Here is a 27,753-nt window from a genome sequence, read left to right on the forward strand (position 1 = left end):
TGTGTATTATTATGAAAGAATCTTCACTGCTTTTCATCTGTGACGCGTTGACATTTTCTTTTGTCTCAACTAAAAACAAATCAATCTGAACATGCAGTAAGCAAATCGTTTATTTTTTTACTTCTATTTCTTAAAACTAACTTAAACCATAAAATCAGACTAGATCGCACAGAAACTTACTTCCGTTACACCTCCAATTCCTAAGCTTGCTGCAAAATGTTGGATGTCGTGCTGTTACGCACCGTCGAATATCTGACGGGTGAAGTGAATCCGAAGTCACTTTCCTTCAACCGGCGCTTGATGCAAACGATCGCAAAACCGATGATGAACCCGATCAGCAGCACTACCCCCACCGATAGAACGGTCAGCACGATCGAACGAGGCCGTAGGAAAGGTGGCGCTTCGTAGATGGGCATTTTCGGAACCTTTTTCGGCGGTGTCGAGCATAAGGACTTACCATCCAGTTCAGTCAGCGGAAGAGCCGTCAGATCGTTCGGTGTTTCACAGCGAGCTTCTGATTCGAACTCATCCTCCAGGAGATGCTGCAGGGACTGAATGCTTTCGTACAGCTCACAATCGCAGTGCCACGGGTTACCCTCGAGCTGAACCGAACGCAACTTCGGAAACACCTCGATGTGGGCAATATCGGTGCTGTCGTTGTGTACTGGTATCGGTTCGTCCAGGTGAAGATTTTCCAGACCGTTGTAGGAGATGTCCAACTGGAAATGGAAATGAAATCGGGGTTTTAATTTAAGAAAATTGCAGCATTACTATTGAATATTTGGTACTTTTTCGTTAGCATGTAAATATTTAAAACGCTTGAGTCGATTTTTCTTTTTCGCATGGCTAACGTTAATGTACCGAATATAAATACACTTTCCCATATGGAACACACAAGAGTTGTTCAAATTGTTGTAGGGGGACGGGTATAGCAAGATGGGATAGTCGGTGCCTTTCACGCAGTCCACCTGGGTTCAATTCCCAACCCCGCACATAGGGTCAGAAAGCTTTTCTGGCCCGAAGAGGCCCGAATGTCCATAAGGTTAAAACCTCTATAATTGAAACAAAAAAAAAAGTTGCAACTGAAAACTTGAGAGGCTTCATGTTCTAGCGAAAGTAATGTGCAAAAGATGGTTTCGTTACTTCAAAAGTGGTGATTTTTTGATGCAAGAAACGAGAAAATTTGGAGACACCGGAGATTTATTGGACGAAGATGACACACAAACCCAAAAACAATAAACTGATGCAATAATTGTACCGTCACCATCAGAAATTTCTGACCGATTGAATGGCAAAAGTGCATAAGATAAGAAAATGAGTACCACATGAATTGAACCAAAGACAGCAAGATAATCTCCGAACCATTTGTCAAATATGTACTGCTAAAAATGAACTAAAGGAAGTCATCGTTACATCGAATTGTGACTGGCGATTAAGAATGGAAATAAAGACTGTACTCGAGAAAGGCTACACTTCCTTTTGTGTATAACTAGTTCAGTGCATAGTAATTTTTTGGTAAAACTAGTTTAGTCTATTTATTGAAATAGTTTGGAGCAGTAATTCCCAAACTCACCCATCATGTCATGGTCATGTCCCGCGAGTGCTTGGTGCAGCCGAAAGGCATCGAAATGAACGACTAGCCGTATAAGCGGTCGGTAAATCCCGGAACATCCGGAGAAACCTCGTAAGAAAAAAATCGACAGAGTTTTTTGGTGTGGAAGACGATCTGTGGGTGCGGCAAATTCTGCAAATGGTACATAACGACTGGAACCTTCAACGACCAAAAACATAGATATCTCTAGAATTTCCTCCAGCCCTTTTGCCGTTCCAACGATGGTTACACTTTTCTTTAGCGCGATCTGGCGTCGTGCCATTAAGGTGAAATGTAGCGTCATAAAATGCGCGCAAAATTTTATCCGCTTGCTAACCATGTATATGCCTGATTTTAGTAGCAAGCATCGATTCTCCTTCAAAAGAACGGTTGAAGACAAGAGAACATTCAAGTATTTTCGATATCTTTGCCAGTCGTTCACCAGGACCTTCCCGCCGATGAGATAGAATTTACGTAAAAGTATTCACCATTAACTTTTTTTCGGAAGCGACTTTCGGAATTGTATAGCATGATGAGTCTAGAAATGTCTGTTTCAACGATAACGAACCGAAGACCAAACAGCCTCTGGCCTCCGGTGCCAGAAATCATCAATAGTTTAATAATTGCTTAGATTACATTATTGGAATACATTCCAATTATAACTAATAGTTCATCATACCATGCAGTTAAAATTATTTAGTGAATCTTTTCTCAAGCACATATTTGGGGCACGAAATTGAATATAAAGTTATTTCGTAGTTCCTTATTATTCAATCGATTTTGAAAGCAAAATCAAGCGTTGATTCATTGAATTCATAATAATTGAAAAACCAATGAATTCCAATAAGTTTTCCATGCTGACTGGCTCGAAGCTGGCCCTCAATGTTTATCACATTGTTTTTATAAATGACAGCTACTTAGAAAATAAACGATTTCTTACAATACTCATTTTATTGTATTCAAGTCGTTTTTAGTTCAACACAAAACCCAATGCTGCATAAATTCGCGTCATTATTTTATATCTATTTTTTGCTCACGATATAATGCCACCGTGCATTTCTCACACCACCTCAATACGAAACAGCAGCGCGCAAGCAATAAAAATAATGCAGAAAAGTTTATGTAAACTTTTTCAATTTTGGGTTGTTTTAGCTAAAATTTTAAAATTTTGAGTTGCATTTTCAGATTCTTTGTGAAATTCTGCTACAAATACTACTTTTCAGTTCTAAAACCATCCCCGTGGAACGGAACAGTGACCGTTTATACATGTCAAAAACCAATTACGGCTCGGCAAAGCAAAATTTCAAAATTCTAAGAATACTTAGTTATGATAAATTTGATTTCGAAAACTTAAGTGTTTTTGGTTTTTCGAAAATCGGTCTAGTTTTTGAATAATTGATCAAAAACACGATTTTCGCATTCCGCTACATTTCACCTTAAGCGAATCCGGTGACGGAGAGAGACGAAGCCAACTATGTTGTTGTTGTTGTAGTGATGGAGGCAAATTCGCCAAACTCAACAGAACTTCGCCCAAATAAAAAAATCTGTGCTATTATGAAGGGCTAACTCCGAACAATATGGAAGGTCTTCGAAAACGATAAGGATTTTAAATAAAAATTGAAGTGTGTAAAGAAGATGCCGCAAGTGTTGCACAGAATTTGATGTGCAAAGTGTAAATTTCAAGGAGCGAACATTTCACCTAAGAGAGGAAATTGAGGAAAACTAACTTTGTGAAAAAACATGGGTCTTCATTATTGACATAACGGCCCTTACTACCGGTGTCACTACACGGTGAAAACCAAGTGAAGTGACTGTGACCCTTATTATGGGTCAAATCGGTGGAAATCAAGTGAAGTGAATGTAGGTCCTTATTACGAAAGTCGCTTTAGAGTCAAAAGTAAATACTTGGATGAACTTGATGTCATTATGAACATCACGCCACCAACACTTTGTTGAAAAAATTAGTTTTTTCCACCACAGTGATCACTTCACTATGCGTGATACCGGTAATAGGTAACATCAAATGAAGTGACATGTAAGTGAAGTGACATGTAAGTGAAGTGAATGTGAAAGTGGAAGTGAGAACGGTAATAAGGGCCAACGTCATTTGGCATAAAAAAAATTGACATTGAGATTCATTTAATATAATTGTTGTTTAGCATAGTTTTAGTTTGTCATAATTCCATAGAAAATTTATCCGTTTTTTTTCTATTCGATTCAGACCGATCGTTGAAACCGGTTACAACTTAACTTTCAAAAGGCCTCCTTTTCCGATTAGTTATTTGACGACTCGGACTACGTCACCTCAGTTGAAACAATCACAGTAGGCGTGCGCGTAGGACGTGAAAAATTTTCGCTACCGTCAATTTTTTTTTGAAAATTAGCTTTTGCTCGTTTTAATAGAAAATGTAACAAATGGAGTCTTTATGATAAGTGATTATATGCTGAGTAGAAGTGAATTTTAATTTGTTTTTCGTGTGATTCGAAAGAAAAAATGTTTATTATTGTTTATTATTGTAAAATCAAGAGGTAGTCGAAGATAGGCGTTGTTACGGAGAGCACGGGGACGAACATTAATATTAATCTCACGGAGCAAAGCGGGGCAGTCAATCCTATCACTCAAAATATCAGCTATCATCAAAGCACGCGACAGCTCTCGTCGTACTTGTAGTGTGTCAAGACCAATCAGCAATCCGCGACTTTCATAGCTCGGCAGTTGATGTGGATTATTCCAAGGTAATCGTCGAAGAACAAAACGTACGAATCTACGTTGTATAGATTCTATTCTATGAGCTCCATTGAGGTAAAGAGGGTTCCAGACTACTGAGCAATATTCCAAAGTAGAACGAACGAGTGTACAGTATAGAGTCTTCAGGCAATAAATATCATTGAAGTGCTTAGCCATTCTAAATATGAATCCTAAACAGCGTGAAGCTTTCGCAACAATGTAGTTAATGTGCTGTTTGAATGATAACTGCTCATCGAGAAAGACACCAAGATCTTTGACGCATGTCGATCTACTAATCATGAATCCTTCAAGATAATATTCGAATTTGAACGGTAACTTTTTCCTTGTGAACGTAATGATTGAGCACTTTTCGGGATTCACTATCATATGATTGGTTTTGCACCAATTCGCAAAGATTTCCAATTGCCGTTGAAGGAATGCCGCATCTTCTAAGCTGCGGATGGTGTTATAGATCTTGAGGTCATCAGCGAAAGAGACTCGTGGTCCATCCAGACAAAGATTTACATCATTGAAGTACAGTAAGAAAATCAAAGGTCCAAGATGACTCCCCTGTGGAATTCCAGACGTTGCAACAAATTCTTCGGAAAAACAATCATCAATTTTGATAGTAAGACGTCGATTGCTGAGATATGATTGTATCCATTGAATGACGTTTGCACCAAAGCCGAGTCGATTTAATTTTGCAATTGTGATGTCGTGATTGATTTTATCGAAAGCAGAAGAGAGATGTTGTTTCAAAATAGACTGACTCATGAAGTCTCTTAATCATTACCAATCTTCGGTGTGTCCAATTTATGGTGATTCCCAATTTGAAAGGAACAGTTTAATCGGTGGGATTGTTCTAATTTTCATTTAAATTTTTTAACAAATTTTTTTCATTTCTGGTTCTATTTTATACCATGATCGTATCGAATGTTTAAAGTGAATCCTAGATCTCATAGAAAAGAATGATAAGTCGTTCGTTCTGCCGAAAATTAGGTAAAGCATCAACATTTCCTCTACTCTTTCATTTATTCTTCCCTGTGAACGGTGGAGGTTCGGGCGGCCGGCAGGGGTGGCTATCATGCTGTAGATATGTTCAGTTGATATGTTCATATGTTATGGTATCAATTCCCAATGATATTTTCTAAGTAACTCTTATTAGTCAATTAGCAGAAAACGTGATGATATCAGTATGTAATCCGCCAAGACCATCGTCACAATGCAGCGTTACTCGGACTGCATCACTTCAGTGTTCTTTGGGGCCAAGGAAGCGCCAAGCCGAAACCGACTGAGTCGGCTGCCGACCCGCCATCGGAAGTGGCGGCCCCACGCACACAAACCTGTAATCAACCCTTTTGTCCGGTCTGCTGAAATCTATGAATTATTCATCAGTTAAGATCAAACGCCTGTTGCGACGAAGCTGCATTATGTTATGTATTTATTCATAATTTTATTGACGTGTCTTACTTTACTATGGGGTACCTTTCAGATTTCACTCTGTACAAGAATCGGCAGAACTAAATTGTTGAAATCTTATGGTACAACAAAAAAGAAACATATTTTTTTCTTCTTACGTTCGGAAATATGTTCAACAATAATACAAAATTGATTTTTTCTTCGACCAGTGCCTTCGACGATGCCAAATGTAAATTTCATGAAACGTGGAGATTTGGTGTAATCTCGAAAAAATTTCATGCAATTCGGAATTACAGATCGATTAAAGTAAAACTTACAACTCACTCTTTTTGCTCAGAGACTGTGTGACCGAGTCTATAAAAAACTTTTAAATTTCATCTGGATCCGTCTTTCGGTTCCGGAATTACAGGATTACTAGTTTTGAACATTTCAAGCAGTTATACATAGCAGTGATGCAAAGCACGGAAAAATGGGATTACAGGGAGCTCAAATCAGTTCCAATAAATAGGACGTGTCAGTTGATGCCATACATCCGGCTATACCAGTCCCAGGCTTTCGGTTCCGGGAGCACCGGTAACAGTGGTCACAAACTCTAAAATGGAACGAAGTTACACTTCTCAGCGTTCGCTCGGCCGATTTTAACAAACTTAGTTTCAAATAATAGATCTTATCATTTGGATCTGACATCCGGTGCCGGAATTACGAGGTGATGAGTGTCCACCGTTACATACATGCCGTGGTACGGAAAAAGAAAATACAACATCGCCTCTACGAACGAAGCACGCTGTGTGTGGTGTTCGATTTCATAAACGCGGTAAAGGAAACGAAAATCCACGCAGAATTCTTCTAACATGCAGGTCTTATTAGCATAAAACCAAACAAACTAAACGTGGCTGAACCGGCCGAACTTTGATTCAAATAATTACCTTATTATCCTATTAAATGAGATTGAATTTTATGCAGATCCGACTTCTAGGATAGTGAAAGATAAAAATGTGTAACCTTCATATAGCTGACGGCACAAAAAAGTACGAAATTTTCTAAGCATATTGTAAAACTATTCGAACTTGTAGGCTTGGCTATTTTATGGCCCTAAAAACTCATTGCAAAATCTAAAGTGTAAAAAGAAATTTCAACTTTCCTGAATCTTGAGCAACACACTCTGTGAGTGTTTGCCTAAGATAAATTGGAAGCTAAAATTGATCTTTTGAAATCGGATTTGGTGAGACTTATAGAAAGGAAAATCTGTGGCAACTTCGCGAAGAACAAGAAAGAAAAACTTCATGAAAAAAACAATAAACTGGGTGCTTTGGAATAAAAACTGAGAACCAAAATCAACGATCAACAACGCAAGATAAAATATCGTGCAAAAAGAAGGAAGAAATACATGGCTGAACTTATTGATAAGCATCCGAAAATTAAAAAAATAAATTGCGAGACTGCCGTGGCAACCAAGGTTGAAAGATGAACAACCTGAACTATTGAACACGATAATGACGATAGCAATCCATGGATCAGCATCTCACGAAGTGAAAAGTATTAGGTATTCAAACTCTGAGAGAATTGACTGAAGCGCTGAAAGCAAATGGCTTTGTTTCAAACAAATCGCCTAAAAGGAGTTTTTTTTAGAAAGATAAAAAAATATGTATCTACGGTTGCCGTAAAATTCATCAAAGCTCTCAACGTTCTTCATTCCTTTCACAGCATCTCGTAGAAATAACCTCAATTCTGAGACCAAATGAAGTTTGAAGTCAAGATGGTAAGTCACGTGTTCCGCTCGGTTTGACCGCAGCAAATTCTCAGTCCCCAATAGTTATGCATGGGCAATAAGAAATAATAAACTAACCTGTCGCAAATGTAGCAATCCTTTCAAGTCACTTAAATCGAACGCATCAAGCTGCGGATTGTGACTACAGATGAGCACCTCTAACGAGTTCAGTCCACTGAACGTTCCGATGTCGACGTCTTTAAGTTGAGGCATTGTACTGATATTCAAATGGGTCAGTTTTTCCAAATCTAAAACACGATAGATGATGACCAGTGATTTTCAGGAAACATAATTCGTTATTAAATAACTTACCAAAGAAACTTTCATCGTTCAGTAACTGAATCGGATTATTGCCGACATGCAACGAAATCAGCGTAGGTTTGAGAAGTGCCACCGAATCGGGCACGGTCGTGAAGCGATTTCCCTGCAACAGCAATTCCCTTAGGTTGCTGATCTTCTGAAAGACTCGACCGGGAATATCATCCAGTTCGGTGTAGGATAGATCCAAATATTCCAACTGCGTTATCGATCCGATCGCAATCGCCGTACCTTCGGAAATCTCCTCGATCGGATTGTGAGCCAACGAAAGCCTTCGCAGATGAGCCATGTGCTCGAACAGTGACTCATCCAAATACTCGATCACATTGTAACTCAAATCCAGCTCATCCAGAGCGATCGATTCGTACTCTTGTTCGGCGTAACGACCTCGAAATACATCCGGCCGGAGAACGTCACCGGTGAGTCGGTTCCAGCTCAAATCAAGCCGAATTACGTTCGGAGCATCCAGAAAGACCCCACTGGACAGTTCGCTTAGATTACAGTGCCGACAGCTGAAAACCAAATCGGCATCGGTGGCCGGTAGTTGCTGCAACACATTGATACTGTTACCGGAGAGCGAGAAGACAATTTCCTGACCAGCCGACTGCTCAGCGTCGAAAACTTCCGGCCAACTGACCAACATATGCTGCAAATTCTTCGTCGAACAATCCAACAGCGAGTAGTCGTGCTGCTGGGCGTTGCTCTGGTTACGAACCACACAAACGCACCGATCGCAGATTCCTTCGATCGGTTCGAACTCACCATCTTCGCGAGCCTGACTCCAACCGATGACCACGGTTAGCACCAGTAACAGGGCTGCCAGGAGGGAAAATATCTGAAAGAAAAGAAAGCACGACGTCGTGACTTGTTATCCTTTAATTCGGATACGTCATTTCATTCTTTGGAAATATAGTGATTCAGATGGAACAGAAGGAAACAGGATGATTTTCTTACCTGGAAACAATTATGCGTCATTGTTTTTGATTAGGTAGGTATCTTCAAAATAGGAAGTTCATAATTTCAACACAACAAAATGTTTCAAATGAAGAACTTGATACGTTCGCAGAAGTTAAAATATTGTTACGAACAGCATATCGTTGCAGGGCCCGCGGCAGATGCTTTATCGCGAATCGCGCCGTTATCAGTAAATACCCAACTACAACACGTTGAAGGTTGGTTAGAAGGAGGTGGGGGGGAAACCTTCATTTAGCACAGGCTTCTGTTGGTCGTGTTATCAAAAAAAAGGGTGACTCCAGGTGATAAAATTCATAGAAAAAACATTGTGAACATCTAACGCTTCGGTCGACCTCGGTCTTTGCTATCTGAGCAGCGAGTAATTGCGTATCGGGAAGGTTAATTTTGCTTCGCAAAGATATGGGAATCCGGATTTCTCGCAACATTTTGCCAATGCCTTAAGATAATTCAAGATATAACTCAACATGCAGTTGGTGCATTGGTTTTGTATCAGCTTGAAATAACGGTTATTTTTACCACACCCGAAGTATTTCAAAATTTGAATCTGAATGATTGATAGAGTTTTTACACCGGAGGACATAAAGGGTTGTTTCGGTAACAATCAAATCAGAGAGAGTGTAATCGATGCTTCATACTGTGAACTCGTCCTAAAAATTACCTGTCATAGTTTCTATCGATGACGACTTTATGGGGTTTCAAACAAGTGATGTACTTCGGATGCTTTTGAATTCAATGTTACAAAAGTTCTATCTAACACTGGTACAAACAGAAGCATTACCTTCAGTTCCCAACTAAAGGGAGGCTAGCCAATGATTGATGAACTAAACAACACATGCGAAAGAGACACGATTCGAACCTGTAACCTTTTCAAATGCGGGAGAACCGATTTGACAATTAAACTACTCTGAAGACTATATTTGTATTAAAATGCTGCTTGAACTTGAACACGCTACCCTTCAAATTATGTGCACAATATGCGCCTTGTTTTTTTTTATTTTTAGGAGTCTACTCTTAATAATAGCCAAGAATTATTTTATTGAGCGAATTTGTGGTGAGTTTACCCTTCGGCACAAGAACAACATTGTTGGCTTCCATCGTCAAGTTGTGCGTAATGGCACTAATGCCAAATCCGGTCAAAACGAAGTGTCACCTTCGTGTAATTGGTGGAAAAACAGTAGGCGCTTCTGGAGATACTCTTCTTTATATTTTTGACCGTTGATGGTCGTTTTGTACGGCTTGCTGAATTTGCCGCACTGACAGATCGCCTGCCACACCAAGTACTTTTTGAGAATATTGGTCGACCTTCTACAAAGGCCGGTTCTTCAACTTTAGCATAATCAACGTGCACAGTTCTCACTCCGGAAGCACTGGTGACGACAAGGACGCATTGTACTCGCAGCTCGAACGCGAGTACGACTGTTGCTCAATCGATGACGTCAAGATCATAATAGGAGACCTATACGCTCGGGTAGGCCAGGAGGAGGAGTTCAGACCAACGATTGGAAAGCTCTGCTTCCACCAGCTGACAAGGGAAAACGGCCTACGACTCATCGATTTTGCCGCCATGGTCATTCGTAGTACCTTCTTCCAGCACAGTCTTCCTTAACATTACACCAGTATCGCCAATCGATCACGTTCTGATTGATGAATTGAACTTCTCCGATATTATCGACGCCAGGACTTATCGTAGCCCTAACTTCGACTCTAACCACTATATACACACTTAGAAAAAGTTACATATTGACAAAGAAAAAAAAATTACCCTCAAATGTATGCTAGGTGCACATACCCATTTTCATTAAAGTTTACGTTTCGTGCATAGCAATTTATGTTTATGACCCATCTTGTTGCGTAACAGATTTTATATTTACGAATGACAGAAAATGCAATATTTCATTCCATATGAAAAGTTTATTATGTAATCCAGTGTTGGTGATTGCCGAAAATTTGACAGAAGCTGCTATATTGCTATCTATATTGTATACAACATTTTCAATCCGGTAGAAGATGCTACAAGAACTCGAGTCTCTCAACGCATGAACTGTGAGAGAATTTTTCTACATTCCTTCGCTCCACTTCATACTCTGAGGCCCTTAAAAAAATTACAGTCTGATAATGATCTGTGGAATTTCCCAAGAGAGAATCGCAAGTTGACAATTATCGCAGAAAATCGAATCGATGATTCAACTTGATGATTCTCTTACTAGGTTGCAATATTTCAAAACCTTTGTGTGGAGCATTCACAAACATTTTCATAGACGCAACTTATACAAAGGTTATATGCACATAGTTAGAATAAGCGGCAATAGTAAAATGATTCTATCGCAATTATCAACTGCCCGCATAGAATCGGATCGCGAAACGAGAATAAGCGACCTTTTGTTGCTTCAGAGAAGATCCCCACAGCAGCGTGCTAACCTTTGATTCTCAGAAATGTCATCGAGAGAAATTCACTCTCGCACGGGTGTCGATTCTATGTTGAATGAGCCATGCCGGGTTTTTGTTGTTGCGATGATATCCGTCTCTCTTTGATGGCACTGATTCAATCGTTGAAGAGTTGCCAGTGAACGTTCTTTGATACGATAAAAGCCATCCTTGATGTAATCCATATATGTGATTCTATAGCATCACAGATCAATCATCATAGTAGCGGCGAAAAGTGAATAATTTCCGAAATATTTATTCATCTTTTTCTCAACTGGTCGATTTTCAATATGGGACTTATATACAAGTGAAAATAAGTACATGTGTGTCGGTTTTTATTTGAGTATTGCAAAAATAGAACTAAGTTCACGGCGATTTTTCGTCATATAGAACCAAAATGAAATCAATCCAGCAAATTGTTTTTCAAATTTAAAATCGCATTTTATACAACAATCTTTTGAGATCGTAAGACGAAATTACGATATTGTTTCATTACGCACTAATGATGAAATAAATCAAGCGAACAATTATACCATGCATAGATATCAATTGAGAAATGGAGGATACCTTTTCTTCAGTGTAGCAATTCGCCTGTAGAGACGCTTAGAGCAGCCAAGCCCAGCGTTCGAACTTCATTGTGATTTGAAAAATTATGCATTATTGTTCGTTACCAAGTCGCGACGAAATGTCCTATCCAAAATCCAATATTTCAGGAACCACGGGGCTAAACTAAACTATAAAGTTTCACACAAAAAGTATTAATTGAAGGATATTTGATTGTTTCGCTACATAAAATGAACGTTTTGCACAAAATCTTAACTAATATATTCCTAATAAATAATATAAAATAAAAACGAAATATAGATATTAACCTTAAGGTATGTTTCAGGAATCCGTTAAAAAATTCAAGTCGAAAACTATGTATCCGGTTGAGCCCCATGTTTTTTTTGTTCGACAATTCATATAATTTCGATAATGATTTTATTTTTCACGTTATCAAAAGCACTCAATATTCACTGGAATCGGTATGAAATAAACATTTGAAAACACTAATCAGACCGTCATTACCAGTGCAGTAAAACTTCATTCAATTCAATTGAAACTGAATGTGGAACACATTGACGATCTCTCCACTGCAGTAAACTTCACTCTCTGACACAGACAATGTTTGCTGACGGCCCGAACGAGCAGCATTCAGTTCATCACTCGTTTCTCTTCAATCGAGGCTCAGTTTAATTACCGTCAGTTGATCTCTTGAAGTAACAAAATATCTCTTTCAATAGTGTGAGAGCGGCCTTCAAGTGAGGTTCATGTAAACATTCGAATTGGTTCAAGATAATAGATGAAAGACTAATCAGATAGCTGGAATGTCAATCACAGAATACACATAAATTAATTGTTTCCTCCTTCAGTTTTCATTTTTAATACTTAACTCCATTTATAATTCTATTCGTTCGAATCTGCTTACTACCAAGAGCGAAGGCAATGAAGGAGCTACACTACTTGGCACTTGAAACTGAACAAGCAAAACTTCAAATGACTAGGTACGATTATTTAACTGACGATGAATTCTGGGAGCTTCACTTGAAAATGACAGCAAAAGTCAAATGAATTAGTAGGGATACGCTGACGGTCAGCGGCCATAAATTTCATTTTCATCTTATATTATTCGATTGAAAATGAAATTTTACCGCACTGGTCATTACAATGCAAAGAATCAAAAAATAACCAAAAAAATCAGTAAATTAAAAGAATTCTTGAAAAAACGTACACTTTTCGACATGAACAGGATTGATGCCAAACTGAATTGACTCAGCGTCATCCAGCTAACTGACGTCTGTCTGTCACATGAAAGCGCGTTTACAAAATCAATCACTGATTTGCTGATTTATAAGATACTAGCTGACCCGTCGAACTTCGTCTCGCTCAAAAATTATTTGTTCGAATGTATGTATTCGGAGCAGAATTGTCAAACGACGTTTCGGTTAACGTTTCTCTCCAATATTTTTCTGATTATTTAACCTACAATAAACGTAATTCGACATACATTCGCTTTAGCCCAGAAAAAGAAACATCACCAAAACTTTATGTGAAAATGTGAAGTTAAGTAAAAATCCAGCACATGAGCAGACGGCCAAAAGCTCGTAAAAAAGATCTGGCTCAAGCTGCATACAAAGCATTCTGAACAGTCCGTTTTCGAGGACCACACGTACCTTACAGCTCTAATAAAGTGGATATTTTTAGATCCTAAGGAACTTTTGGTGACTTGGAGAAACGACGCTTACATTTTAAGTTGATATTGATCTTAACAATTTGAACATTCTTCTCAGTAAGAATGTCTTTTATAGTATCGAAGAACACTCTCTAGCAACTCTTCGCACGATTCTATCAGTGCCATCAAAAGGAGACGGATATCATCTCAGCAACGAAAAACCGGCATGGCTAATTTAACATAGAATGGACACCAGTGCGAGAGCGAATTTCTCTCGATGACTCGTTCTCTCTTGGTAAATTCCACACAGCGCCGATCATTGAAAAACTGTATCTATTTTGGCAAGGACCGTGAAATACTCAGAATATGAGGTGGTAGCGAGTTCTTGTACCAGATTGCCGAAGTTGTATGCAATGTAGAGAAATATCGAACCGCTCTTTGCCCAAATATCGGCAATCACCAACACTGCTTCTCAGAATATGAAATAGTCTCAATCCATCTTGATTATTGATATCTAATTGCCACTTATTACGCGAGCTTCGAGTAATCTAAATCATTCAAAAGCCAATATCCAAGGAAAATCTCTTAGTTTGACCTTAGCACTTCTACAGCAAAATCTTTTCATTGATTCACAATGACCAATATTATTCATCTGATTCCATTACACGCAATCCATCAACTGGTGAACGATATCAGAACTTTTTCTTCTGCCTACAGCGATATTTCTAGAACAGTGCATTCTGCCAGTCATTTATATCGTTTTCGCTTGATGCCAAACCTAACCCATTTTCCACCTTAACTGCTGTCAAACCGTTTGTTTGAAGCTAATTTCGAACCTAGTTTCAACGTTGTTGAACTGAAAATCAAGTCAGTTTCGAACCCGGTTTTTATATCAGATTTTCTCAAACCTTCGTTGCTAAGTGCGAACCTATAACAGTTTCGCGAAAAGCGTTTGTTTGATGAAACTACCCTGGGTCAGTTTCAGTTTTCTCAAGCGAAAACGGCATTAGTAAGCAATAATTTTGATACCCAATTAAGCACGTGGCTGGATCAAGTATGCATGTGAAATCTCCACACAAAACATCTCGTTGCGCGCCGAAAATTTTTTTCAACGATCTAGTATTCTTTCCATCGACGGCGTAGCACTTATGCAACTCGTTGCGCGCCAAACATCAATCGTAGATCTAGTAATCATTGACGACTTTTTCAGTGGAAAATTCCATTGTCCATACAAAACATTTTTATGGGTTTTTCCCACTTTTCCGGTAAATTTTCCTAATTTTTTTGATGTACGAACCCGGTGGGGGTAAAAACTGATCAAACAAAAAAAGAATCATTTAAATCCGTACATCCGTTCGTACGTGATGCGATTACAAAGAATGATCTCTGCATTTTTATATATATAGACTAGCGGCCCCGAAGAACTTCGTGCCTCCCAAAATTCATATTATTTCTTGCAATTATGAAAGTTTGCGAATTTAAGCGATGTTCAGACTGCAGAATTACCAAAGGACCAAAAGTCTTCGCATTTCAATCCACATTTATTACATTTAATCATTGAGTTCTGTACTGTAATTGAGTTTATCTAATAAATCTTAAGTACTGTCACGTATAGCCATAAAATTGTTGGAATAACCGATGGATTCGCATTTTGACTGATGTCCAAACCATCAAGCGGGATGCGGAGATGTTCAGTGAAAAGTTAAGTTTTTTTTCTGTTATAGGTGAAATTTATTCAACGTTTTTCGAAAATATAATATATGTTATATATCATATTTTATGTCGTATGTACGTGTTCGGGTTGGCGATTCAATGCATACGGCGCTGGTCTTACAAGAGAGTTGTCATATGTTCGAGCCCCGACCTGGAAGTATTCAGTAGGATCGCAGTACTAGCCTAGCCATGCAATGATTCTGTACCCCGGGCTCAACGTTTAAAGGGGGCGGCAAACTAATCCTTGGGATCTTTTTTTTGCTCGCTCAATCATCTTTCAGGAGATGGAGTTCAGCCTAAACCAACGATGGGGGCGGCAAATCGACAAATCTCTCATTTGGCCCCGGGCGCCAAATTTCCATTGGATAACCATTCCTTCTAAATGAGTCTGACGTGCCCTTTCCAAACAAACCATCAGGCGGGATCAAGTATGTATAGCGATATGCTTCATCCATTCACTGGATAATATGGTTGAAAGAGCATCTTTCATTCCCGCGGAATACGAGTAAGTGACTCGGCTTACATATCCGCTCAACCCTTTTTGTTCGCTTCACGAGAAAACAGCTATAGTAAGAAGGTGATTGGACGAGTCATATCGGGGCAACTGTAAATCTACGCACATCCACTTGGCAAGTCCTTGAACTGATGATGTGATTCACTTCACATCACAAAACAAACCAAGTTTCCTCCTTTACGGATTTGACACAAACGATGTTGTAGTTTCCGGAAGCCATACAATAGTAAATACTCAGCCTTCTTAGCAAATTGTAGAAACGTTAAATGTTACGTGATCTTTGTATTAACCCCTTTAGCTATTTTTCCAATTCCGAAGCAAAAAATCCGAACCATTGCCTGCGGACGAAAGGGTGAAAAGGCGCCAATCATAACATCGAGCCCAGCACGTAATGCATTAAGAGAATTCCAAGCTGCAAAGGATTCTCGTGACCTAACTACCAAGAAACGGAAACTTATTACGAGTTCCTCAGAGTATTCAAGCCTCAAATATTTAGACTTATTTGAGGCTTGAACTACACCAGATGAATACAATATACATCCGAATTAAAATGAAAAAAAAAGTCAAACTAATGATTTTTCACTATATTTAATGTCTGAAATAAAAGTGAATTTCATTCATAAAGTAAGGGAGAGTGTTCGGTTACCGACACCCTTTTCTTTTTAGCTTATAACTTCTAACTAAGTTGATTCATTTGATTGAAAAAAAAATTGTTATCAATTTAGTAAAGCGATAAATTTTGGCCATTTTAAAAAAGGTGTTCGGTTACCGGCACCCCAAGAAACTTCGCTAAAAATGGAAAAATATAAGTAAAGACTGCAGCTATTCAAAAAAAAACATAATTTATTCTTTTTGGAAGCGTTTTTGACAAAAGTCTTCATTGTCTGATTGTGACTTCCCCTTGGCTCTCTTGGTCGAATATTTGGTGTTAATTTGGCCGGTCTTCCACGTTTTTTCTTAGCCGGAGCAGCTGTTTGTCTCGACAGCAGCCTGCATATCACTAACAATTTTTCACGATTTGTCGAAAAAAATGGAGTGGCGGTAACAGAAATTGGTAGACATTTTGAAAATGACAAAAAAAAAATCTTTGGTTGCGAAAATTTTCATAGTATCCGGTATTAAATCACGAAATAGATCTATTTCATCTCATAAATATTCAATCCACTCACTTTTTCGATTGATGCTCTTCAATTTATGATACTCTAAAAAGCTGTTTTAATCCACCTAGTGGTGTAAAGATGCCTTTCTCATATCAATCATACTATCATATATAATACTGTGGTATTCTTCAAAATAATTTTCTTCAATTCTTCAAAGAATAATCGAAACAGGTTTGTTTGACCATCTACTGATAAAAACTATCAATTGGAGAAGATTCGAGGGCGATTTAGAAAACTTTTTAGGGTTTTTCGCCTTTTTTACTTATGGAAGAAAATTTTTAACACACTTTACCCTATATTCCGGATCCGGAAGTCGGATCCGGATGAAATGCAGGAAATACGTGTGGGACCACAGGACCTTTCATTTGAACCTAAGTTTGTGAATATCGATCGCGCCATCTATGAGAAAATTTAGAACCCATATTTTCATTTTTTTGCACATTTCACCCTATAACTCCGGAACCGGAATTCGGATCCAAATAATTATCTTGACGACTCGACGAACTGAGTCGAATGGTATATGACACTCGGCCCTCCGGGGCTCGGTTCAAAAGTCGGTTTTCACAGTGATTGCATAACCTATCTATATGAGAAAGGCAAAAAGTCAGAAAAAACTTTTGTGTGATATTCACGTAATTAAAAGTTATTTTGAACGCAGTACAAGTGACTGTTTGCTTCGCAATTCGGCACAAAAAGAACGTGCTGCTATTACATACACATGACATTTGTCGGATTGACGCTATCTGCTTTCTGTCAAAAGTTACGGTGGGGTGCCGGCAGCCGAACACCTTCCCCTATTTGATAAAGCAGTACAGTAGTGATTATTATTAAGCTACTTTAGAGAAATTTATTATTGTTAGGCTGACGGTTCTGCCCTGCACTGACAATATTGAGTTGCTCAACACGCCTCCAAAAATCAAGCGTTAATTTATTGTAAGACACGAAGATTCTTAGTATGGCACACTTGCCCCACCATCCCCTATTTAGAAAACAAAGAAATGTTCCACATCAAAATAATGACATCCCAAAGATCGAGAAACTTCAATTCTTGTGTTGAATTCCGTCAAAATTGGACCCTGCATAGCGAAATCCTGCCCGTTGACGACCTCGTTTATAGTTTGCCATTTGTGCAAGCTACATTGACGGACAGGTCTCGCGCCTTTTTTTTCCTTCGTCATTTTCCTTCGAATCTCAACGCTTGACTGAACGAGCAGTCAGGTTTGCTTACATCAATATTTAAAAATAGCATCTTGTTTATGACTTCATAAATATTATGTTCACATTGTTTGCAAATGTTTATTCCAGTGTTGTTGATAAACTTACTACTGAAAAACCAGACTTTTGTTTCACTCCACGGCTTTTTCCGAGTTTGGTGATCTGCAAGATAAAAACTAAACATATTCCCTTCAGAAGCCGCGTTGGTTGGTTCGGACCAACAAATCAACAAGTGCTCAACCGATCCGCGGTGAGTCATTCGCGAATGTTTGTTTACATTTACAAACAATTGGTCCGTTGCAGTCAGCCAGCGTTCATGTTTGCAACGTTCGATTCGATTGAATTGGAACCCATTCAGGAAGCACTAATAAGGGAAGGAATGCTGGCTGCCAAGATTACAAAGAAATTCCCTTTCAATGCAATTGGTGCAATGAGAAGGAAACAGCACGTGCAGACACTGACGCTGACTCATAAACTATAAACTAAAGTTTCATTTTGCGAGAGGAATGATTTCGGTTCTAATGTTTACAAACCTCAACGTACATACCTTCGTGTACAGCAGCGGATCCATCATGTTGTCAAATTATTTTCCAGCACAAAATCATCAACATCATCAACCGGCTTCATGGTCATCCCCCTCCGGACGCTAGTCGAATTTGCAGCTTCCTTTTATCGTCGAGTCGGTTTGTTCTCACGATTTGAACTTGAAATCCAACGCCAATTAAATATTCTTTCGGATCGGACCACGACGTCAACTGATCCCACTGGTATCGAAATATTGTTTACAACCGCCCAAGCATCGGAACCGGATATTGAATTTCGATGAACAGTTTTTCCCGGGGTTGTTCGCTACAGAACAACAGCTACTCAACAAAGGTCAGTTTCGATCGCACTCGCACTCGCACAGGAAAGAGCAAAACAGTTGGATGCTAATTGAGGAATCGCCAGACGAGAACTGATCTGACTTCTAGCCGTTTGGGTCGAGTTGAGTTGAGCTGAGCTGAGCTGAACAGAACCCCAGCGCCGCATTGTGGCAACGTCAAGATGGAAACAACTAAGCCAAACACGGCCTGTGGTAAGACATAGACCTAAAAGCGAGAGTGTATTTATCAGTGTTTTATTATTCCAAAAGGCAGATTGCCCACACGGTAGGCACTCGTAGTTGTAGAGTAGTAAGATTATAAATTCAACAGCTCGAAGACTAGGACGGTTACTTACCGGTCGGTAATTCGCTCAGTTGCAGGGTGGTCCGACGACTGATGACTGACCGAGGAGCCAATCATCCAGCCAAGACGATATTCTACGATGCTGCGGAACCACCCCGTGCCTAATTACATACCGTTTGTTGATTTGCGTCCCCTCTTGTTTTTATTACTTCCACCCGGTTGCTACGCGATCGTTCGATAAATGAACCCACGAAAACCTGTAGGCACCTTGGATGCATTTGCGTGCTGTCAAACGTGAATCGACTGGCCCAAAACCATGTCAGTGCGTCGATGAGCGTGATTTGATTGGAAGTGCATTAGAGAATTACATCGCTCGTGCGTCGAATCCAATTTATATTCGAATCACTTGCGCACCAAAGCGCTATTACAAAACAAAATAGAAGAAAAATATCTCCCCGCGACAATAAATCAGAAACTATATTAAAATATAAGGTGTAATTTTGTACCAATTACATATCAGCTTTTGCTGATGTCATCGTCTTTGTTTCATGTCTCTGTGCAATCAGGAACAAAAATGAAGCGATGTAATAAACATTTTCCGGTAGCCCGGCAGTCGTTTTGATTCAAATTTGATTCGTACTTACTTTAGTAAAGAGACCATACTTCCTTTATGTAAGTTTCGCGCAAACATGTGAAGGAATTGCAATAATTTTTATTTCCCTGAACATGAGAGTACCCAGGTAACTAACAGATCGGCTGAAAAGTTCGTATCGTTTCTATGAGAGGGCGCCACTAGAATTAAATCCAAACCATTTTCAGTTAGTACCAACCTTCAAAAGATACGTGTATAAATTTGACAGCTGTCTGATTATTAGTTTGTGAGATATTGCATTTTGAGTGAAGCTACTTTTGTTATTGTGAAAAAAATGGAAAAAAAGGAATTTCGTGTGTTGATGAAACACTACTTTTTGATGAAAAAAAGTGCCGCCGATACCAAAAAATGGCTTGATGAGTGTTATCCAGACTCTGCACCGGGCGAAGTAACAATTCGTAAGTGGTTTGCAAAATTTCGTACTGGTCATATGAGCACCGAAGACGATGAACGCAGTGGACGCCCAAAAGAGGCTGTTACCGATGAAAACGTGAAAAAAATCCACAAAATGATTTTCAATGACCGTAAAGTGAAGTTGATCGAGATAACTGACACCCTAAAGATATCAAAAGAACGTGTTGGACATATTATTCACGAATATTTGGATATGAGAAAGCTTTGTGCAAAATGGGTGCCGCGTGAGCTCACAATCGATCAAATACAACAACGAAAAACCATGCTGAAATTGAACGAATTGGGCTTCGAATTGCTCCCTCATCCACCGTATTCTTCAGATTTGGCCCCGTGACTTTTTCCTGTTCTCAGACCTCAAGAGAATGCTCGCTGGTAAAAAATTTAGAAGCAATGAAGAGGTAATCGCTGAAACTGAGGCCTATTTTGAGGCAAAGGACAAATCGTACTACAAAAATGGTATCGAAAATTTGGAAGATCGCTATAATCGCTGTATCGCCTCTGATGGCAATTATGTTGAATAATTAAAACGAATTTTGGCAAAAAATTTGTGTTTCTATTAAACGATACGAACTTTTCAGCCGAACTGTTAATAAGCACTAATAATGGCATCAAAAAAGCCTTTTATGTGCACCAAACATGCTTGTAGCTCTATATCTGTTAATCAAAAGGTCATCTGTTGTAAATCAATCAGAATTCATCTTTCAGAATGCACATCAACCATAGATAAGCCGTATACTTTGCCAAAATCGGACTTAATTCAGTTTCAAATGCGATTGAAATGCTAATTAGCGATTATTTGCTTACATAATGCGGTATTAGTATGTGCTCATGGGTTACCGGGGTAATAATTCGTACTCAATTAACCATAGCATTAAGCGATAGCATTAAATTGGCATGAAATCAACGATGATAACACATTAACATTGCGGTTAAAGTCATATATTTGAGATTTAAATGAAAAAAAAATCCTATACCTTATGATCAAAAAAGAACCGGAATTTTATTAAAAAACGCAAAATTTCAATTTTTAATAAATTTCTTTATTATCGCCTTCAAAGTACTCTCCTCGTGCGGCAATACATGCATGCCATTTTTCCTTACAAGTTTTATAGGCTGCCGAAGTTATGGTCTTTAGTTCACGCAGCAAATTCTCATTTATGGTCTCTATAGTCTCAAAAAGGCGTTCCCCGCAATGGCAATTTGAGTCTGGGGAAGAGGAAAAAGTCACACGGGGCCATATCTGGAGAGTACGGTGCTTGGTTGATGATATTGGTTGAGTTTTTGGCCAAAAACTGCGACACAACCAACGCTGTTTTAGAATGAAATTCAGCTTTTTTGGCACCAGCCGAGAAGCGATGCGTTTCAAACCCAAAACATCAGTTAAAATGTGTTCGGCTGATCCATAAGAGATGCCCAACAACACAGCAATCTCTCTAATCGGTACAGAACGATTTTGCAACACGATTTGCCTCGCCGATTCAATGTTTTCTTCAGTAACAGATGTTGTTGGGCGGCCAGGGATCTCATCATGATCCAAGCTTGTACGACCACCTTTGAAGCGTTTATACCACTCGTATGCCTGTGTTTTTCCTAGACACGATTCATCAAAGGCCTTTTCTAACATTTTCAACGTTTCGGAACACTTAAATCCATTTGCAACACAAAATTTGATGCACGCACATTGTTCTAAATTTTCATCCATTATAAAAATCGCCACACGAAAATTTTTCAACTTCTTTGTATAGACGCCAAACAAAAACTAATCGTACGATATGCGTCAAAATTTGACAGAATGTGTATAAAATAGTTGCCAACGTTGAGAGAATAAAAGTTTACCGATTGGACAAGCGCGGGAATTTTAAAATGAAAATTCCGGTTCTTTTTTGATCATAAGGTACTTAATCCACCTAGTTGTGTGATATTTGCCTTTCTCTTGTCATCGACACAACTTGCAGTAGTATGAGATAACCACCAATAACTCGCAGTTAAAGATTTTCAAAATGTTTGCTAAGGAAATTAGGTGTTAATTTGATGCTTTATTCATTCGAGCCTGCGTAGTTGACTCGTTCCGTTCTGATAAGACTCCAGTTAGTCAGAGTCCAATCCTATTTCAAAATTCAAAATTTCATTTCCAAAATCCGCACCCAAAATACAGCTTTTGAATCCTCAACCACAATTAAGTTCTAGAACCAAAGGCCAAAATCGAGCACCAGGATTCTGGAACTTGATTGATTGTTGAGATTTTGGAACCGGAATCTGTAATCTAGACCTGGACTCTGGAACTGAATTTCGCAAATGAATTCTGGACTTGGATTTCAATTCTGAAACTGAATTCTGGAACTGAAATTAAGTTTCATACCAGAATACAGTTCCAAAATTGCTAAACAGAGCTCAGATTTAGAATTCAGTTTCACAATCCGGGTTCAGAATTCTGGAACTGAGTTCTGGAACTTCAAACTGAAATCCAGGACCAGAACTCAGATCTTCTGCGCACAGTCTTCGAAGATCGAATTATCAGTCGAAATTCGGATGTCGTTTTGGCCGCCTCGGAGCTGTGATTTGACGCCGTTAGAGCAAATTCAGCAGGTAGAAGTTCTATATGGAAGATCTAAAATAGAACAGAAATTGGAACAAACGTATCCCCAGCAAGCCGTTCTAGTTTTATTTAGTCGACCAGTTCTTCTGTCAAATTTAAAACTGGTCTACGATGCCGTTCTTTTTTTTTTTGTATATTTGAAACACGAGTAAAACACTGCTGGGGCTGCCAGTTTTTCTTGTTATAAAATCCAGATTTAAATTTTGTAACTGGCATAAATTATGCATCTAGAACTAAAACACTACTGAATATGCCCTTAGACTATTATCTTTGGGGGGCTGTCGAAGATAAGTGTTATGTGGACAAGCCAGAGACAATTCAAGCCTTGAAGGACAACATTCGTGCAGCCATAGCTGAAATAAAGCTGCATACAATCGAAAATGTACTAAAAAACTGAACCGACCGTATGGAGTACTGCAAGGCCAGCCGAGGCAGCCATTTGAATGAAATTATATTCCACAATTAACCGGAAGGATTGTACTTTAATATAAAAAAATAAATTTCGAAATCGGATGAACCGTTTGTGTTTTATTGCATGTTTGAAAAAAAAGTTGCATGGCGGACCTGTATGTGTATAGAACTTAAGATGTTATGAATCATCAGCAATTCAATTTGAAAAACATGCATTTGTAGTCCGGCAGTGAATGTCGGTAATCAATTAAAATTCTTAAAATTACCGACCAACTATTATATTGGTTGAGTTTAGTCTAACACGTGGGCTGAAAAGTCCCGGGCCTAACACATAGATGGTGCTAGTTTTATTGCAGTCACATTTTTTCAGGTTATACTAACCTCTAAAAAACAGCTGTTGAAATTTCATGATATTCTATTCATTAGTTTTTGAGTTATTGTGCTATAAGTGACGCTACATTTTTTATTTTCATAACAATGGATCAAAAACGATTTCGTGTTTTAATTTTACACTACTTCTTGATGGGAAAAAAATACCGTTCAAGCAAAGCAATAGCTTGAAGAGAGGTTTGGAGATTTCGCTCACCAGACACAACAATAAAACGTTGGTTTGCTGACTTAAAATTTCGTCGTAGAGACACCGATGATGCAGAACTCAGTGTACGTCCAGATGAACACCAGAAAACATTAAAAAAAATCACAAAATCGGATTTGAATGATCGTAAAGCGAAGTTGCGTGAGTTAGCTGACATCGTAAAGCTATCAAAAGAACGTGTTGGCTTCATATTGCATGAGCATTTGACCGACGACACGACCTGCCACTCGTCTATCAAAACTGTATCGTAAATTTAACTACCCCTCAGTAACTGGAAATGTCAAATCGAAAACGCTAGTGAATTTTTTTAAACTGGCAGCACAAGTTTATATATTTATTGATTTTGAATAACAGTCACCATAACCTTGGTTACTGCATATCGAAGGCAAGGTGAATGTAAACAAAATAAATTTCAGATCGGTTATTATATTACGGAACATTTTAATGGATTTACCTGACTCGAGCGGAATATAAAAATTGAGGAGTATGAGTTATGTCTTTTATAAAGCCAAATTCAAAATTCAGGTCTTGACTTGGAACCGTTGTGTGAGAAGGAAGACATGGAAATGACCGACAACGAGCTGAGCGAAGCTAGTGCTCTGCGGTACCTGCATAACGTACGGTAAAATGATTTCTTCGTGGAATTCCACTAGTAATCCTCGAATAGTGGCCAACAAAGTGAAATACTGTTTCCACTGCTGCGCAATCAACCGACACAAAACAATTTTGACACCGGCATATTACACCGAATCCTACTGCCCAGAAAAGCTAGCAGTTGAAGTGTACGGATGAATCGCTGGAAGCAGATCATTGTCCTCGTTCGTTGGTTTCATCCATAGTTTCGATTAAATTCCGAAAATCGAGTCCATTTAAATGCATTTCTGCTTAATTTGGACAAAGTTTAACACTAATAGAACTATTCCACCGCTTTCAAAACATGTTTATTTGTTTTGGGGTTCCTTGGTAACTAGTCCATAGCAACTTAAACAGTGTTGCTCGAGAAGATTATTTTTATCATTTACAGGGGGTCGCTAGATTTGTGGTAACTGACGGTGAATCGTTAGCGAACAGTTTTAATGCTGATTTTTCTTCGGAGTGCCTGGTCGTGTCGTCGATTTGACTATGCTCTATTCAAGATGGGTGCCGCGTTTGCTCACTGTTGACCAAAAACGAGAATGTGTTGATGATTCTGATCATTGTTTGGTCGTGTTTAAACGTAACAAACCGGAATTTTTGCGTCGATATGTGACAATGGATGAAACATGGATAAATGTTTCATCCATTGTCACATATCACTCCGGAATCTAAACGATCGTCATCTGAGTGGACAACAACTGGTGAACCTCGTCCAAAGCACCCGAAAGCACAAAAATCGGATGGAAATGTTATGACCTTGGTATTTTTGGATGTGCGAGGTGTAATATTTATCGACTATCTTGTGAAAGGAAATACCATTAACAGTGAATACAAGAACCTGCATCTGTTTATATAGCAGAGTTAGCAGCAGTTCATTATAGCTTGGGTTTAATCGTCACATTATTTCCAAACCATTATTTCCTTTTCACAGATAGTCTGAGCGCAATTGAAGCCATTCGCTTAAACGCTGCTTAAACTTCAGCTTATTGTATAATTATTAGCAGTTAATCGTTTAGTTCAAGTAATGATATTTAAAAAATAAGAGGAATATGTTTATTTAACTCAAATCGTTGTGACTATATTAGTATTATATTAGGATAAGAATTCTATGTAAAAGTGATGCTACGGCGAAGAGAAACTTATGTAAATTGCCTTAAGAAACAAACGTATTTATGAAAAAAAAAACAGTGTATACTATATAGCGTTGTTGGAGCGTTTGGAGGCTGAAATTGTGAATATTTTCACAAGTTTCACGTGTCACAAGTCAATCAAAACAATGGCAAAACTACATGCATTGAGCTTCGATTTGCTCCCACATTCACCGTATTCGCCAGATTTGGCTCCCAGTGACTACTGGCTGTTCTCAGACTGATTCATTTCGCACGAATGAAAAGTTTATCGCTGAAACTAAGACCTATTTTGAGGCAAAAGATAAATCGTTCAACAAAAGTGGTATTGAAATGTTAGAGCGGCGCTGGAATGACTGCGTTGCTCTTGATGGAGATAACGTTGATGAATAAAGTTTATTTTGAGACTTTTCAACCCATGTGTTATATAACCACAAATAAATCAAAATGGAAGTTTTTTCTGCGTTAAAAATGCCTTACTCCTCACTACACGGAACCGTCAATTTTCAATTTAAAGTTTCAAAACTATCCTCGTAACCTTTTCCTGCCATAATTTTGAACGATAATAACTCAGTCATTGGTTGATGGATTGATACAATTTAACAACCAATCGATTCGGAAACATTTAACTTAAACATGTAGGGCAACGTCGTTTCAGTATTTCAATAGCATACTTTTGAAAAATTGGTTTGTATCGACCTATGCGTTATCCACGAGCCAATCACAGCATGTCATCATGATGTCATCCGTTTGATTACTCTCGCACGGCCGACGGTTTCGATCGATGCTGACTTCTCGAATTTCATTTCAGTAGCAATTCTGCTTCGATCGGCATAGGGAGGATTTACGCCATGCAAGAAAAAGTGTCGCTCCCTTCTGCATCGTATGAACCTTCGCATAAAAGCGAACCTATGAATATATACCTAATTATCGCTTTGTACTTCGAATATTCTACAGCAACAATGATTCCAGTTTTTCCTGATGTCAATCTATATGGAATCGAAACGTACCCGGAAAATACAGTATAACAAAATGAATCGTCATGTACTACTCATTACTAAGGGTTAAGTGTAATTTATCATAAAGTGGTTATCGGTGTCAATTAAATTGTATCTGATGATCGTAAAAACGGGCCTTGAACCAAATCCGGATGGTACAAGACAAAAAAAACCATAGCGAGCAAAGGTGAATCAAAGGGGATCAAAGATTTAGGAAGTATTGTTGCATTGAATGATTGGCGAATATTGACCATGTACCGAGTTGTCTGGAGTCGTATTTTTGAATAATATAATAAGCTAGAACATCACTGTACTATATCTTATATGGTTGTTTTACTTTTTTAACCCCGTAATTTATTCTAGTTTTTAACGACAACTTATAACATATTTGCAAAGAAAACAATAACAACATATCAATAATCTAACCTTTCTCATTCTTGTTTCTCGGTTTGCTTTCTAAACTATTTTTTTTTAGAATGGCACATTTGGATGTTAGAAGCTTCTTATCATCAGAAACCGGTGATCATCTGATACAACAATGGAATAATTACGATCATATCAATCATATAAATGGTGTACCGCTAGTAGAAGCCTAACACAGAAGTAGAATGATATTCGGCGAACCTGGAGTGTGGTGGTGATGTGTGTTAAATGTTTGTGTACTACATTATAGGGATTTACTCGATCCTGACATCATGTACGAGATCCCGGCTTTCATTATTTCACAAACCGTACCTGTAACAAGAAAAAAGAAAATATCGATGAATGGACGATGGTCGAGTTGACAATTCAAGTGTAGAAAACTAATACATCGATTTCAAAATATAACAATTGGAGATGGAAACGGAGCTGAAATTTCTTTCCGCTTCATTAAATCAATCTATTACGAAGTACTGCAAACTGCTGTCCTACAAGATAGGCCCTAACTCTTTTAGTTTCTACGAAATAAGAAATACTTTACATCCACCTCACGTAACCACTTTTAAACGGCTATTGCTACTTAGTAGTTCAATTTGAATAGTATATCAGACAACAAGTTTATTTTTGCTTTAGTAATTAATGCTATATTCAGGTTATTATAGTACATACTTTGTAAATGAACTTAACAAAAGAAAAAAATA

The 27,753-nt window shown here is 38.5% G+C and overlaps 1 protein-coding gene across 2 annotated transcripts; it reads right to left on the reverse strand.

Moving 5' to 3' along the window:
- Positions 1-86: 86 nt before the first annotated feature.
- Positions 87-19,106, reverse strand: LOC131425937 (SLIT and NTRK-like protein 6). Of its 2 annotated transcripts, none has more exons than XM_058588258.1 (4): positions 18,585-19,106; positions 7,819-8,659; positions 7,585-7,754; positions 87-719 (listed from the first exon to the last, which is right to left on the reverse strand). In XM_058588258.1, the coding sequence occupies exons 1-4, from the start codon at positions 18,609-18,611 to the stop codon at positions 201-203; spliced, it is 1,557 nt and encodes a 518-aa protein (XP_058444241.1). In that variant the 5' UTR covers positions 18,612-19,106; the 3' UTR covers positions 87-200. The 2 variants fall into 2 exon arrangements, with proteins under 2 accessions (XP_058444241.1, XP_058444242.1); XM_058588259.1 differs by lacking the exon at positions 18,585-19,106 and adding an exon at positions 8,779-8,954.
- Between the last annotated feature and the right edge of the window lie 8,647 nt (positions 19,107-27,753).

Source organism: Malaya genurostris, chromosome 1, assembly GCF_030247185.1.
Source record: "Malaya genurostris strain Urasoe2022 chromosome 1, Malgen_1.1, whole genome shotgun sequence".
Lineage (NCBI taxonomy): Eukaryota > Metazoa > Arthropoda > Insecta > Diptera > Culicidae > Malaya > Malaya genurostris.